Genomic DNA, 16,145 nt, shown 5'->3' on the forward strand with positions numbered 1-16,145 from the left:
ATACTTTATCCAAAAATCAATCATACTAAAGTAGTTGCAGAATTTTTAACTCGCCCGCAGTAACACGAGACAACAAGAAAATGTCATCTTCAAAATATAAAATTTAAATAACAATTTCCTCATCATAAATTGAATGCATCATCAAACCTCCGAAATTTCGCAGTTACTATCACATAAATTAATGTGATTATAATAAGATATGACAGCAGAAATTTTCTACAAGCAAATAAAAAAATGAAGCAATAATTGGAGGATGAAATTTAATTTAATAGAGCCACTCTCCCGTGCACGCGCACGGTGAGCGCAAGAAGGCAGGACGAGGAGACACTGTGCGCGCACCAAAGTTTTTGTCTAATTTAATGGAGGCCGGTCCAACTCAAACCTTCTCGTCATTAGGCCGGCTCTCTCGCCTACGTACCAAGATCGCGACCGTCGAAACCAAGGCTCTGACCATCCTAACCATTCCGACCGTCACAGTCACGTAATACAACCAAAAGCCAAGGAAATCCACCACCCCAACCCCCATCAGCATCATCTCCCTCTTCACCTCCGCCACCATCACCAGCGCCTCCACCTCCTCCCTCAGCCTCCACCACCACAGTCCCCCGTAGCTCAGCCCCACCACCGCCTTCTCCACCCACCCCTCTGCCCTCCACCCCCCGAATATCGTGTCGTCCACCACCGGCTTCACCACCGTCCGCCACCAAAACAGCATTATTTCATGCAGCCCAAAAAAGAAGACCAGCCTGCATATAAAGCTGCCGTCCTGCCCGAAATTCGAGCCCTCGACGCTGGCAGCGATGCTGCCTTCGATCCCAACTCCCACGCAGAGTTGCAGGACCACGAGAAACAGCCATGCAACGTACAGCCGCGCTGGTGTCAGGGGCTCTGCCGGAGACCGGCTGAGGAAGGTGGTTTTTCCGGTGACTGCATTGGTGAGGGATGAGACGCTGATGATTGAAACTATTAAGTGGAGGATTGTGGGGTTTTTGGAGTATATGAAATATAAGGTGATGAAAGAAGCCGGGGGCGGCGGGGGTAGTCCTCGGAGACGGATAGGAGGTAGTGGGCGGAGGCGAGGCGGGCGAGGAGGAGGAATGACAGGGGAAGGAGGAGGCTGAGGAGGGTGGTGGTCATAATTTGAAATGGATGTCTCACGACAGCAACGGCAGCTGTGGCAGCGCTACGGACTCTGGTGGTGGTGGTGGCGGTGGCGGCCGCATTTTCTTGAACATATTCCGATGGATTGAACTCCATTGGATTTGGGTTTCTAATTGAATTTGAACAAGATAAAATTTGTGTTTTAGATATATATAACAGAGAGCACGACCTGGTTGACGAAGGATGTTAGGACAGGGTCGCATGTATTGCTTTTTTTATTTAACTAGACTTTTCTATAATTTTGGGAAAGGCATGGTACACCTAAATAATAATGGCGAAATCATGAAAATAATAGACAAGTTTAATTTAGGTTAGTGGGTATGGAAATGGGAATCAATCTGAGTTTGAAGTATTCCTTCATGAATCATGATGATATTATATTATGAGACACAATTGACAGGTTATCAGCTGTTAGAGAAGAGAATTTTTATGTCATATGTTAGTAACATTATTGAAGACAAACAAGGTTCACCAATTACTCTATCTATCCCGGAATAAGTTTTTCCTACCATCAAAAATAGTATAGCATCGAAGACAGTGTGGTGAACTAAAAGTTTGGCATCATTTTTGTATGTAATTTCAAACTCTGGCACTAATTAGGAGAGACATTTTTATTTCCAAATATGAAGAGAGTAGTACACAAGGACAAATGAACCCAAAGTGCCGCGTATTGACTGCTACTTAGGACAATGATAAGTTCATCAAATATTGCTAAATAATGATCGTACATGGATGCGTCCGGATGGGAACAATACATAGTATCTTGTTGATTCTAAAATTTCTAGCTGTATAGTTGAAATCAACAAAAACCCATGTTCTTGGTTATGAAATCAATCAACCAAAAAAGAGGTGGGAGCTTGAACTAAACCTTATAGTTATTCTGCTACAGCTGCAAGCGGCTGGAGGACTTTGAGTGGGTTCAAGATAACACCATCTATGAGACCGTACTCTTTGGCTTCTTTAGCACTCATGAAGAAATCGCGATCTGTGTCTTGGTTGATCTTCTCTAGGCTTTGACCAGTGTGGTACGCCAAATATCCATTCAAATTTGCTTTGTGATGCAACATTTCATTTGCCTGCAACAAAGAACATTGAGGACTAAGGAGTGATCTTCATCCAAAAAAAGGATATCAAGAGGTGTTACTGAGTGACTGAATCTGCAATATAACAGATTTACAACATAATCAGGTTGGCCATGATATAACAGAATCTCTCAATCAAAATGTTAGACAACCATCAAAAAGCTACCCAATTAGTGTCTATCAGCGTAAGTGCGTAACTCATAGCTCTAATCATAAAGTCAGGGTTTCTGGTTTAGTGCTTCTTCACATATCGTAGAGCAATGTTTTTAAGTCGGTGAATCGAACCGCGTCGCCAGAGGACCGATATATCGACTCAGCCGATATATCGGGCGACTTAGTCGATATATCGATAGTAAGTCGGGCGACTCACCAGACAAGTCGTCCAGGTCCCTCAAGACCGATATATATCGATATATCGGGCGACTTGCCCTTTTACACATGTAAAATATGCAATATATACTTCAAATTACAACAGGAAAAAACACAGCATCATATTGTTCAATGATTTAGTCATGTTCAACGATTTGCATGATAACAACTAACAAGCAATTAAGCAAACTCAAAGCACAGCATCATCCACTTGGAAAGCCCCTGCAGCTGAACCTCCACCACCCTCTTCATCATCTTCGTAATCAGATCCACTCTCATCTCCCATTTCATCATCCTCTTCACTTGACACTTCATCTTCAACTGGAATTGCAGCTGTCCTAGGTTGCTTAGTCCTTTTACTTGCAGCAGCAGCATCATGTTTAGATCCACTCTTCCTTTTCATTGCAGCAGCCCTTGGCAGATTACGACCTCCTAGACCTTGAGTTGCACCAGTAGCTTCATCCAGGAGAGGCGGCGTCAGTTCTGGGAGGAGGAGGGGCGGCGTCAGTTCTGGGAGGAGGAGGACGTGGGGAGGGGGTGTGGGGTTTTTTATAAAGAAACCCTAATGGGCTGAAGTGGGGGTTTTTATAAAGAAACCCTAATGGGCTGAATAGACACCTACCTGTCCGCCTGGCCCAATCTGGAGTGAAGCCCATTAAGTCGTCCTCGACTCGATCAGGCGACTAATCGGTCGAGTCGCGCGATATATCGGACGACTCGAATGTTAGTCGCCTAAGTCGCATCTGGGTGTGTATCGACCCTTGGCCTACCGATACAGGCGATATATCGCGATATATCGGACGACTTACAAACAATGCCGTAGAGCGATAAAGGATATCAAGAAAAAGTAACAGACCAATAGTTATAAGCTAATGGGTTGAGTCTCTGGTATCTGGATGGACAGAATGCTAGAGATCAAACACAGATGTAAAGCTCGGGTAAAAATGAAACATAATTTCACAGTTTCACACCTTGCACATTTCAATCCTAACCTCCAAGCTTTAAACCAAAGTTACAAAACAGATAGCAAACATTATCTAGCTGAGAGCCAGAATATTGTGATAAGAAACATTACTTTGTGATACCAACAAAAATTGGGTAAGAAACCAACAAAAAACATTACTTTGTGATACCAACGACAATGCTAATAAAATAAAGCTTCATGCTTAAATTACTTCGGCATGATTTAAGTTGGGATATAATCACCTGTTAAGAATTCAACCAAACATATAAATATTCACAATGACTGTAAATTTGTACAGAAACCAACAGAATTATATAGCCTTAAAATAATTCACAAATACAAACTAACAGCGATAAAAGGCAATGTCCATCTCATTATAAGGTTATCATCCACCCAATACCAAAGAAGATGAAATCACCTGAATATCAATATCAGTCTGCCCACCCTGTGCTCCACCAAGGGGCTGATGGATCATTATCCTTGAGTTAGGAAGACTATATCTTTTTCCTTCAGTTATAATTACAAGATCAGAATATAATACTCTCATCTAAGAACATGAGAAAAACTGTTGTAGAATCCTTAAATAACCAAAAGAAATGAAATAATCTACCTTTAGTACCACCACTTAGTAGAAAAGCTCCCATACTGCACAAGAATAAGGATACGATATGACTTCATTAGAAAGACATCTAATGGCAATAAGAAAATGCACAAGCAAAGTACCCATAAGCAAGGAGTATTAAAAGTATAGGGTATAAAAAGACATCTAGACCACATGATGACAGAGGTCAGATGGGTTTGAAATGATATCCTAACAGCTAATCCATATATTGGTGGTGCATGCAGATTGCAGAAGGCATAGCCCGCCCTCTCTTTCACTACTGCTAAAACCCCAAGGGAAAAAGGCATCATCAACATGTAATCTATGAATTCCTCTTTCAATATAAACTAAAAATATCTAATCACCAAGTAAAATGACTCTATGCTTGCTGAAGCTCGTTCCTTTCATTGATTATTCTAGAAATGGATCATTAAATGTGAACATTAATTTTGAAGTGATTTCCCAAGCTATAGTAGGTGTGGTGGCCTCACCTAGCTGCAAGCCCAACGCATACGGTTGAAACATCAGGCCTTATGTGCCTCATGGTATCAAAGATAGCCATTCCTAGAAAGTTAAAAGGAAGCAGATAAAATATTTGTACACTCAGCTAACAGGTAATGGACATTTTAAATAAAATACATACCAGCTGTAACTGATCCACCTGGAGAGTTCACATACATGACTATATCCTGTTCAGTACAATATAAATTAAATACTATTAGATTGTCAAAAGTGAACATAACAGGAATATATTCATCACACTACAAAGAGGCCAGGAAAACCAGACTACCAGAGATACCAATGGGACAACACATTGCTATGACATACTTTTGAATGAGTAAGCTGTAAGCAGTCATTATCATAACCGTTCCTTGTTCTAATTTCCAAATATAACACCCCAGGGAAACTACTAATGGAGCTAACACCGAACAGACCTTATCTGCTCATAGGTCGCGCAAGAAATACCACACACAAAATAAAAAGGACTAAATTATCAGATGAAAGTAAAACACACCTTAGTGGGATCAACAGCATCAAGATAAAGCAATTGAGCAACAATGATGTTTGCCATATCATCATCAACGGCTCCACCACATCGTATTATCCGCTGAAATATCAATAGGGAGTTACAACTATAGCAGAGTAACTAATAGTAGTAAAATATATTCTGAATGAAAATTTCAGTAAACGGTGTCTTACGTATTGGAAAAGTTGGCTAATAACACTCATAAAACGCTCTTGAACCATGGGAGGCGGGCCCTGCCCCCCTTGAGCATAAGCTGGGAAGTATGGCGATGATGGGATGTGTAAATCATCCCTAAAACACAAGAGGAACTCAGCTATCAACAACTAGTCAAATACTCGCTCCAAAAATTAAATAGACTATATTATTCGTTGGTGCTAGCATAGATTTGCAATCAAATTGGAATAGGAAACTATACCAGGGACCAAGGGAAGATCAGATAGTGCACAAACCCCATCGAAATATATAAAAATAATTATTATCCGATAAACATCAGTAGTATGTGAAACCCTTACCTAATCGACCAAATACCATCGCGTGAGGTCCTTTCCGGGGCATAAAACTCCGGAGAGTGCATAGCCTTCGCCGAAGAGCTCCGGGGGTTAGAACTCTTCAGCTTCCTGGAACGGAGAGGTTGGAAGGGAAAAGATACGATTTTGGCGGAGGAAGAAAATGGGTTTGGTGAAGAGAGAGAAAACGATGAGTTGAATCTGAGAGAAGAAGAAGATACGCATGAATGCGCCATTTCGTAGAGGATAGGTGGCAGAGGAGGAGGAGAATCGGAGGCTTATCCGTTAAAACGGCGGCGACAGTGAGTCGAACAGAAGACTGGCGTGTTGAGAGATCTCTCTCCCTCTTTTCTCTTAATTTTTTAATTTTTTTTTTCTGGGAGAATCCAATTATCTCTAAACCTTCGCCTTGAAATCGAATAATTCTACTGCTATATTTTATGTAGTACACATATTAACTATTCAGAAGATTGTGTTTTAAAATGATGAAAGTAAATGTTCTTTTTTAAATGAGTAGATGAAACAAAAAAATTACTACTACTATAAAATAGTAGTATTAAAGTACCCATAATAGTAGAACAATTACGTCTCAGCCATAAAAAAAATTTGTCCACCTGGTCATCACAGCAGCTATATAAAAATTGTCCAGTAAGCCACCACCTGGAAGAGTGGATTTGAGAAAATTTTGAAATTTGAGATCGGAATGAAAAAAAATGAATTGAAAATAGGTATTTTATAGATAATAATTAAATAATTAAAAAATGATTTTGACCGCCGTGCAACCGCCGTCCTCCCACCCGGCGAAGTCGTAACCTCGGCTGTTGAACAGCCACCGCGACGCCGTTGCGGCTTACAACAGACCGCCGCAGCGCAACCGCGCAACACGGCAGCTGCGGAGGCGGATCCTATTGTGGACACCCTTACATTAAGTAAAACAACTTTGGTTCCAGATTTGGTTAACACTTTCAATGAAACTTTATTACTCAAAACAATATTAATAATTTTATTTGTTGTGGTTGTTTAGACTATATGGTACCTAAATCCTGATATAAGATCCAAAATATACTTGGAGAGTGGTATACTTTTTTTTCATACGATGGAGATCCCGATGACTAATGTGGAAATAAATTACTCTTGAATATTGTTATGTTAATCAATTATACCAGATCATAAAAAAAATATAGGAGTAATAAGAACTTATTAAATGCTTTAAAATAGGATGACCATCTGAACTCAGTAAAAAATTGCAACACCAATCCACTCCATACAAATATCAACATATAAATAATCCCAAAGTTAGGTTGATCAGAAGCTTGCTGCTAATTAAACATATAATTACAAATTCATCGATAACATTCGGTGTTGTATATAGTGAAAGATGGGATGAATGTGAACAAAGAATATTAACGACCGGTAGGGTTGACAATTTGCTAGAAAATCTCATCGGGATTATCACTCCCGTTTTGTGGTTTCCTTGCTGCTTCTTCATCATCATCATCATCATCGTCCTCAATATTCAGAATGCTTCTATGCATAGCCATGATGCTATTCTGATCGATCTGTCCTTCGAAGTCGACGCTCCCTGTCGTAGTTGAACCGCCCCTACTGTGATCGGGATTTTCATGTACCTGTAGAGCGAACTCCAAGTTCCACAACACATCGCCCATGGAGGGGCGTTCCGTGCCGTGATCGGCCAAACATTTCTCTGCAGTTTCCATGAATTTCTTCAAACTCTCTTGGCCCACTTTCCCCTGTAGTTGTGGGTCGATGATGTCCTCAAGCGTGCCGTTTCTCGCACACCGCAATGCCCAATCAGCCAGGCTCACTTGTTCCTTTGGCAAGCTAGGGTTCAACACTGGCCGAGCACATAACACCTCAAATAAAACCACTCCGAATGAGTACACATCAGATTTTTCTGTCAGTTGCTGCCTTCGGAAATACTCTGGGTCTAAATATCCGAAGCTACCTTTCACCACTGTGCTGACATGGCCTTTGTTCATGTCCGGGCCAGTCTTGGAGAGCCCGAAGTCGGACATCTTGGCCACCCACTTGTCGTCGAGGAGAATGTTAGTGGTCTTGACATCACGGTGGATGATGGTGTATCTAGCTCCAGTGTGGAGGTAATGTAGGCCTCTTGCTGCTCCGATGCATATCTCTAGTCGTTGTTTCCAGGATAAAACTATTTTATTTCCCTTGTAGAGATGCTCCCTTAGTGTTCCTTGCCCCATGTAGTCATACACAAGAATCATCTCTCCATTGTCCTCACAGAATCCGATCAAGGAGACTAGATGTCGGTGCCTCAGCCTCGACAACATCTCGATTTCTGTTTGAAACTCGTTTATGCCCTGGTCGGATGAGGGGTTGGATCGCTTCACAGCCACCATTGTGGAGCCGTCGACCACACCCTTGTACACTTTTCCGAAGCCTCCCACGCCTATCACGTTGGACTCGTCGAAGTTCTTGGTGGCACTCATGATCTCCGACAGGCTAAAGTAGCGGCAGTTGCACGCGGCGTCGGATGAGATGCCCGCCCCCCCGCCCTGGCTCCTGCCAGACACAGAAGATTTCATTGTGGTGGAGCTCGAGTTCCAAGAAATAGGCAACCATGTGGTGGCGCCGTCTCCCTTAGGGTCTCTTTGTTTCCTCTGGTACACGAAGAGACACGCGACAAATGCGAGTCCCACTGCGCATGCCCCACCTGCCCCGGTGATGATCATTGTTGAGACTGCGGATTTCTCAGAGGCGAACGAAGCAGGCCCATCCTGATACTTCCTCATCAAGTCAGAGATGGAAGGATTGGGGCCTGCTAGGTTTTTCTTCGCGACGTCGCTCAACTTGAAAATTTCTAGCCCGTTAAGCAAAACGTCCACAAACTGTGATTTCGTGGCGTCTGTAGGGCGCAATGACACCCAGAGCTCCGAGGTCGATTCAGCGACTCGAGCTACGTAGTCCTTCTTGATCGGGGTAGATGTTGCCATGGTCATAGCAAATACGTCGACGTCGTATTCAGCACTTTTATTATTGATGAACACGTCGAAGACTCTTTGATTAGGCTTGGTCATCTCAGAATCGCACCAATGGAACCTCAACATGTACATGAAACTGGGATCAACTTGGAAGATCCATGTAAGATTTGAATTCTTGTTCACATCCTTGTATGCGCCCATTGATCTATAAGTGGAGTAGACATCAAGTGGGGCCATGTAAGAGGGCATGCTTTTATAAGCGATGCTTGTATTTGCCGCCACCGCAACTCCTATGCCCGCTCCGTACAAGTAAACACTATCATCATACCAACTCCGCATTAGTCCGTTAGAATCATTCACAGGCGAAACATACTGCCCGCCTACATTCAATCTAAACATCGTCTCCATGCTGCTATCGCTGATCGGCACCGTCGTCGCCCCCGTCGCGTCGACACCCGCCCCCACGGTGCCGGCCAATGCAGGATCTGAATCGAAGATTGCAGGAATCGGCAAAACCTCAATCCCGTTCACAAATGCGAAAGCTTGCAGCTTATCGGCCGACGGCTTGAATGTGACATCGAGCGTCGGGGTATCCGAAGGCGCGAGGAAGAATTCTTTGATGAAGTAAGATTGGGAGAGCGCCTCCGCTGATATGGAGGCGCTGAAATTGCTCAGCAACGTGACGCCGCCGGCATCGACAGCAAAGTATGATTTGGAGATGTCGAAATTAGGGTACGATGAGGGGTAGAAATGGAGGCGGAGCATAGTCCGAGATGTTGAATCTTTGAGAGGGAATTGGTACTTGGCTTCGGATTGGAAAATCCGAGCCGTCATGTAAGGAACCTCCGATGGCAACGAAGGATCCTGAACGTCGGCTTTAGCGACAACGAATTTGGTACCGGCAGCGAGGAATATGTCATCGGGATCCCAGGAGCGGCCGTCGGCATCTTTGGCGGAGTTTGTGGAGCCACAATTGAGAATAAGAGGTTTGGCTTGTGCATGGGTTGTGATAGAAATGATTGCTAGAGAGAGAACAACCTTCTTAATAATGGTGTGGTTGTAATGTTTAACCATGGCTTGAGCCAAAAACTTTTGGCATACAGGAGACAGAGTTTGAATTTCTGATTTTCCTGTATGCCTAGTTTTTCTATTCCCTGTTTTGCTTTTTCTGATTTCTTTTTCTTGTTGAGATTTCACATTTTTTTTAAAATTTGCTGTTATGAATTTGAGGTCGACGTAGATTCATATGATTTTGGGTTTTGTTTATTAACTTATTTTCAAATTTCATTTTTGATGGTTTGCATTTTCTTAGGAAAATTGTAGATGGGCGGAGTTGAGTGAATGTCTCAATGTGGACTATTTACACAAATAAATTACATACTTTTTTAAATTTTAAAATTTATTCGTTTATTAATAATAAGTGAAATTCTGGGTAGTATTTGGTAAGAAATATAGTCGCTCAAAATATCTTACTTTTCTCCATTATTTCTATATCCACTAGAGACAGATATAAAGTGGCGTGATAGTGAAAATTCGGAGATAATACAAAGGATCTCAAACTGTAGTTGCATTTTTTTTATTAATCATCTACTTACTTCTTTACTTTTAATTCAAATATTATTTAGGGTTAAGTTCTTTTTATTTTTAAAATTGCTACATAATAGTACTCCATTCGTTCCTAAAAAATAGATAATATCTGAAATGACATATGTTATAATGCACAATTGATCAAGTAAGAGAGAGATAGAAAGAAAAAAATGATTGTAGTATTGTTAGTGAAGAAGGAGGTCAACTCATTAGAAATTAAATTTATTTTTATTAAATAGAACGGTCTATTTTTAAGGGACATCCCAAAATTACAAATTTGGTCTATTTTTAAGTGACTGATGAAGTATATTTTGTGTTCAAAATTTGTGACTGCACATGTTATTGCAAAATATCCATATGGAGTTGCTTAATTAGAAGTAACTTTATCAAACTGATCTTCCAATTCCAAACCAAACTACTGTTGTTTTGTAATAAGTCTGGTCTCATTCTCTTATTTATTTGTGTTTTTTTTGTTCCAAATAATTACTTGCAAGTTATAAATAACTAATCTTACCATCTTTTGTCTCAATTTTTTCATTGCACCTTTATCTGTAGGTTTTCTTCTCCTTTTATTACTTGTCAATTTTGTTACTAATATTTTTCTATAATACGTGGAATTGTGCACATTTTACTGTACATTGAAAGGGTGTTCTATTCCAAATCATTCCAAATAGCAATTTTGAGTAGATAAGTTCTTCCAACAATTTCATCGTCAATCTCTTTGGGAATGATATTTTCCTTTCCAACATATAAACAATAGTTAAATTCATCCAAAACTATATACGAATTATAACATATTAAGCAAATAAATTATTTTAACATATATATCGCCTTCTCAGCCAGAACAATATGTTCAACCTTCTTTCCTTCTTACTCGAGATTTGGCAACTCTCTCTGTTTCAGACCAATAATGATGCGTTGTCTATGAACCACAACTTATAGAATAAGTTATACCTAAAAAATCTAATAACAATTATTAATATGATATAAAATTGTTGTAATTTTTTTATACCATTTAATAGCAATGTCATGTTTCTTTTCGCATCTACTGCATTTAGGCATGCACAAACCGAACCGGATCGCCGGTTCACAAATCGGAACCGGCGCAGGCAGTTCGGCGGTTCAAGCGGGCCGATTCAGGTTAAAAAAAAGCGTTAACCGTAACCGGCAGTTCAGCGGTTCCAACGGTAGGATTCCGGCTAGGACGTGGTTTTCATGCTAGGTGTGCAGAAAAACTGACGATTTGAACCACCGGTTTCTGACGATTCCGGACGTTTTTCAGGTGGCAGCGTATAGGTGGCAGTGTGTAGGCCTTAAAACCGGCGGTTTCCGTCAGAAACCGTGGACTGAACCGCCGGTTCAGTCCAAAACCGCCGGTTCAAGTGGTAAACCGGCCGAAATTTGAAATTTGAATTTATTTTTTTTTTCTTCCAATTTTACTCATATAAATACCTCACTTCCCCCATCATTTTTACTCATCACATTCTTGTGTTAACAAGGATTTCCTTCTCAATCTCAATTTCTCTATTCTCTATCCTCATTCTCTCTAATTGTTCAAGTTGTTTACTACTATATTTGTTGTTGTGTTCGTAATTTACTATTTATTCAATACTCCATTTTCCATACTACTTTCATTTTGCATTATGTCTTCTTCTCGTCGTGGACCGAGACGTGGTGATCGGGGCAAAGGAATTGCCCAAGATCAAAGTAGTCGTCCCCAAAGATCAAAGCGACCTAGTCGTCGAGAAGTTATGGAAGAGGTTTCCCGAGTGGCTGCTGAACGCATGCAAGTAAGTTCTTAAAAATAAAAATATTTTTACAATTCACAATTTCATAAGATTGAGTTTTTAAATTTTTTCTGTGTTCCCAATTAAAACTTCAACTTATATAATATTTATAGATAGAAGAAGATCATAGGACCGACATGCTACTCGCTGAAATGCATGGGGCGGTGGTAGTTCCCAACAACAAGATGACGAGTACGACGTGTCTATATCGTCGGACTCAAACAACAATGATGCTAGATCTCATTATCGTATTCCATCTAGCACCGGCGGAAATGAGGACATGCCTCATCCCCCTCCACCCACTAAAAAAACATTGAAATCTGATATTTTTGTTAAACACTACAAAAAGGTCCTGGTGGTAATTCCAAGTCCTAATGATTCGCTCTCTCAAGAAGAGACATTGGCGTTTCATGCATATTGTAACTATTGTGATAAAGTCTACAAATTTGCGAGTGGTGGGGGATATGGCACCCTCCGTCGTCATTTGGTGACAAAGCATCCGGTAGAATGTGGCACTGCCTCTACCCAAACCCAACTAAATTTCCAACCCGGTGGCTCAGGTTCGTCAGGTACTTCTCTTTTTAAATATGATCCTAAAAATTTTGTTGATGTTATGACTAGATGGGCTGCAATGAAGCATTTTCCTTTTAATGTTTATGATGACAAAAAATTTGAGGTTACTATGCAACGTGGTTTGAACGTAGCTGTCAAAAGAGTAGGTCGAATGACCGTTCAACGATCTACCGTTCTACAATGTTTGGAGAAAAAAGTTGAATTATCACGTTATTTACTCAACTTGGGACACAAAGTGAACATTTGCTCAGATGTATGGACTGATTATTTTAATAGACATTCATACATGGGCATTACGGTTCACTTTGTGGACAATAGTTGGACTTTGAACAAGCGTTTGATTGGTTTTAGAGAATTTGAGACACCACACACTGCACCTGAAATTGTTTCTTTAATTATTCAAGTTTTGAATTCAATTATGCAATAATATATTTTTTGTTGGTTTTGATAATGCAACTGCTAACACTGCAAGTATTAATGACTTGATTGCGGCTTGTGCTCCGGTTATTGGTGGTAAGTATTTTCATCAAAGATACATATGTCATATTTTGAATTTATGTGTAAAAAATGCGTTTGAATTATGGCAAAAGCATGTTAGTCCTATTAGAACTGCGGTTAGATTAATCTATCAAAAGTCGCCTATTGGCAAAGCTTGGAAGAAGTATTGCCATCAAAAGAAGGTAAGATATACAAATTTTACCATGGATGTGTCTCATAGATGGAATTCGACATATGATTGTCTGAATTCTACTTTGACGCATGAAGATTTTTTGTGTGATTTTTTTAGAACCTATCCCGTTTCTGATTTATATATGTCGCATAGTTGTTGGGATCATAGCGTGAGTTTATTTAAATTGTTCAAATATTTCAAAAATCCGACTGTTGAATTATCGGGTGTTTATTATTGTACTATTGTTCGTGTTTTAGAGCATTGCATGTATATATCACTTGGTTTTAAAATTGCGATGAAAAATGCTTCATCTTCTCCTGAATTGATGTGTGTTTTATATTATCTGGTTGAAAAATGGCTTAAGTATTTCACTGAGATTCCAATGGTGTTTTTGATTGCAAAGGTCTTTGATCCAAAATAAAAATTAGCCGGTACCTCCAGGATTTTAGTTTTTTATTATAGCAATTTAAGTTCTATTGATCTTGGTCCACTTCAAGCATTGCAAGCGGATACCAATGACCAATGAGGAGTAAACCTAACCGAAACATTTCAAATAAACCTCCCGGACCGGTCAATTGTCCAACAAACCTTCGAGTTTTAACTTGCGTGCTCTCTACACCGAATATGAAACCAAGTATAACAATACCCACCAAGTCAGAAGACCTTCCCCTCCTCAACAACATAATTTTGGCTTCACATTTCAAACTGATTATGATGACCCCGACGTGCAATCCCAATTAGCCGACCTATACAGCTACAGCACCGGCGGAAGGTCGACCTCAGGTATGGTAAGTGAGTTAGATTTATATTTCGATTCACTCTTTTCCTTTGGTGATAAAGGTCCTATTCATCCCGCCCAAATCGACGTCCTCGATTGGTGGGGAACACACGAGAAAGATTTTCCCATACTTGCGTCAATGGCCAAGAAGATTTTTTTGGTTCCGGCTTCCACTGTCGCCGTCGAGTCCGCTTTCAGTGTTGGATCACGTGTGTTGGATGAATCAAGAAGTAAGCTCTCCGCGAAAAATATGGAAGCCTTGATGTTACTTGATGATTGGGCCAAAGCTGATGTCAGAAAACAAGAAAATGATTGGGATGATCGTAAGGAGGAATCACAAGAAGAATTCACCAGAGATAAATCGTAGGCCAACCGTCAACCGCTGGCCAAGCAAGCTAAATAGGTAAGTAAGGTAAGAGAACTACGTGGGTTTTGATTCCCTAATGCAAATGAGCATTGGGGATACGTAGGCACCTCAACTTAAATTTTAAATTTAAGTTGAGCTCAAGTCATTTTTCCTTTATTTCTTTTTTTTCATTTGTTTCTACTTTAAAAATATGCAAATACAATTTATATACTCTATTCGGTTAAGTAGATTTCTCTATAAGGCTAAATCAGGGAAACTTTTGACAATTCTACTATAATTGTTGATTGTTAGACTAAACTCAACATTTAAGGTTGAATTGCTAAAGGTGCCCTCAATTTAGTTATGTAGAAACATCTCATTCGCCGACTAAGTGTATATATACTTATAAATTTATTGTTCAGAACTTCAAGTCTTTTTTGTAATGTGTAATTAGCTTCGTTGTAGACTAGTAGTGTCGTTGTATTTAAATTTTTTGTTTAAGACTTCAAGTTTTTTGTGATTTGTAATTGTTGTAACTTGTAATCTCAATAAAATTGCAATTTTCATCGTGATTTTTTGAATTTTATTTACGCACATTTCATAGATAAATAAATAAGAAAATGCAAAAAAAAATTATGAACCGTCGAACCGGCCCGGAACCGGCGGTTTCGGCCAAAAAACGGCGGTTTTGAACTGCCCCATGAACCGGTGGTTTTTTAAACCGGAACCGGAACTGCCGGAACCCTAGCGGGGGCCGGTTCTGGTTCATGAAAATGTTGAACCGTGAACCGCCGGTTTCGAACCGGAACCGTCGGTTTTTGAACCGTGTGCATGCCTAGCTGTATTCATATTTACTTCTGGCTTTCGCAACTTTCTCAAGAATAATAAAACCATTCACCACAATGAGGGAGAATTAAATGTACTTTTGCACATAGCCATTATTGTCCGTGCTGTTGAATACAAGCACCAACAAACTTGTTTCAACTGTCTTTCATTGCCCACATAGTATATTTTATATTTTTTTACTTATATAAATTATGCACATAGCCATTATTGTCCGTGCTGTTGAACCGTGTGTATGTCATGTATCAATATATAAATTATGCAAAAGACAAATATAGTTACCTACTTACCTATTGTTCAAATTGTGCACCTCATGTAGTACTATATCATAGTACAACAGAACTTTGGAAACACCAACTAACCTCACCTTTATATACATCAGAGAGAATATGAAATCAGGGGCTGTGATATAAGCAAAATTAATTCTTAATACCCAACCGTAGAGAATATGAAATCAGGGGATGTGACAAAATTAATTCTTAATACCCGACCGTCGAACTAAAATATACTAGTATTTCACTATTAGACGAGGATCATTTTAATTCAGTCTTTCTGCAATGAAGTAAAATAATTAAATAATAAAATTCGTATAAAATGAAGTACTATATCACTTGCTTGATTTATTTTATCCACTAGACTAGAAAAATGGATGACTGAGATTTAATTTATAGTCCGGTCTTAATTATAAGGATAAATATCCATTTAAACCACCAAGTTTGGTCAAAATCTGGTCTACAAAGTTAATCCGCTAATTAAATCACGAGGTTTCAATTTTTCTAGTTTATCCCATAGGTCGAATTTTAGGTGAAATCTTTGCATCTCTACATTGAAATCAATATTGAAATCTCAATCCAACTATAAGATCAAGCTCATTGTGATTACACT

At 39.8% G+C, this 16,145-nt stretch overlaps 3 protein-coding genes across 6 annotated transcripts; all 3 read right to left on the reverse strand.

Annotated features, from left to right (window-relative positions):
• Window positions 1-376: 376 nt before the first annotated feature.
• On the reverse strand, window positions 377-1,257 carry LOC121795701. Its single transcript, XM_042194279.1, has 2 exons — window positions 1,025-1,257; window positions 377-950 (listed from the first exon to the last, which is right to left on the reverse strand). Exons 1-2 carry the CDS (start codon window positions 1,255-1,257, stop codon window positions 377-379), a joined length of 807 nt encoding a protein of 268 aa, XP_042050213.1.
• A 585-nt stretch (window positions 1,258-1,842) lies between these two features.
• On the reverse strand, window positions 1,843-6,123 carry LOC121794472 (ATP-dependent Clp protease proteolytic subunit 5, chloroplastic-like). 4 transcript variants are annotated; one of them, XR_006049292.1, is made up of 10 exons: window positions 5,717-6,123; window positions 5,378-5,495; window positions 5,193-5,285; window positions 4,821-4,866; window positions 4,669-4,741; window positions 4,187-4,221; window positions 3,995-4,083; window positions 3,235-3,504; window positions 2,787-3,095; window positions 2,100-2,237 (listed from the first exon to the last, which is right to left on the reverse strand). XR_006049292.1 is itself a non-coding variant. In XM_042192646.1 (8 exons), the coding sequence occupies exons 1-8, from the start codon at window positions 5,944-5,946 to the stop codon at window positions 2,037-2,039; spliced, it is 885 nt and encodes a 294-aa protein (XP_042048580.1). In that variant the 5' UTR covers window positions 5,947-6,120; the 3' UTR covers window positions 1,843-2,036. The 4 variants fall into 4 exon arrangements, 1 of the variants encoding a protein (XP_042048580.1); XR_006049291.1 differs by lacking the exon at window positions 2,100-2,237 and having other exon boundaries at window positions 2,690-3,095; XR_006049293.1 differs by lacking the exons at window positions 2,100-2,237; window positions 2,787-3,095 and adding an exon at window positions 3,110-3,122.
• Window positions 6,124-6,971: 848 nt separating this feature from the next.
• Window positions 6,972-9,826, reverse strand: LOC121793924 (receptor-like protein kinase ANXUR1). The gene has a single exon (XM_042191948.1). It carries the CDS (start codon window positions 9,748-9,750, stop codon window positions 7,141-7,143), a length of 2,610 nt encoding a protein of 869 aa, XP_042047882.1. The 5' UTR covers window positions 9,751-9,826; the 3' UTR covers window positions 6,972-7,140.
• Window positions 9,827-16,145: the final 6,319 nt, after the last annotated feature.

This window comes from Salvia splendens, chromosome 3, assembly GCF_004379255.2.
Source record: "Salvia splendens isolate huo1 chromosome 3, SspV2, whole genome shotgun sequence".
Lineage (NCBI taxonomy): Eukaryota > Viridiplantae > Streptophyta > Magnoliopsida > Lamiales > Lamiaceae > Salvia > Salvia splendens.

What these genes read in the sequence shown, in the direction of transcription:
- LOC121794472 (XM_042192646.1), bottom strand. Translation starts at nt 5,946, where the DNA reads ATGGCGCATTCATGCGTATCTTCTTCTTCTCTCAGATTCAACTCATCG. An exon ending in TTAGCCAACTTTTCCAATAC is followed by an intron (nt 5,286 to 5,377) that starts GTAAGACACCGT and finishes TTGATATTTCAG; the next exon opens with CGGATAATACGATGTGGTGG. An exon ending in ATGCTGTTGATCCCACTAAG is followed by an intron (nt 4,867 to 5,192) that starts GTGTGTTTTACT and finishes TGTACTGAACAG; the next exon opens with GATATAGTCATGTATGTGAA.
- LOC121793924 (XM_042191948.1), bottom strand. Translation starts at nt 9,750, where the DNA reads ATGGTTAAACATTACAACCACACCATTATTAAGAAGGTTGTTCTCTCT.
- LOC121795701 (XM_042194279.1), bottom strand. Translation starts at nt 1,257, where the DNA reads ATGGAGTTCAATCCATCGGAATATGTTCAAGAAAATGCGGCCGCCACC. An exon ending in GACTACCCCCGCCGCCCCCG is followed by an intron (nt 951 to 1,024) that starts GCTTCTTTCATC and finishes TTCAATCATCAG; the next exon opens with CGTCTCATCCCTCACCAATG.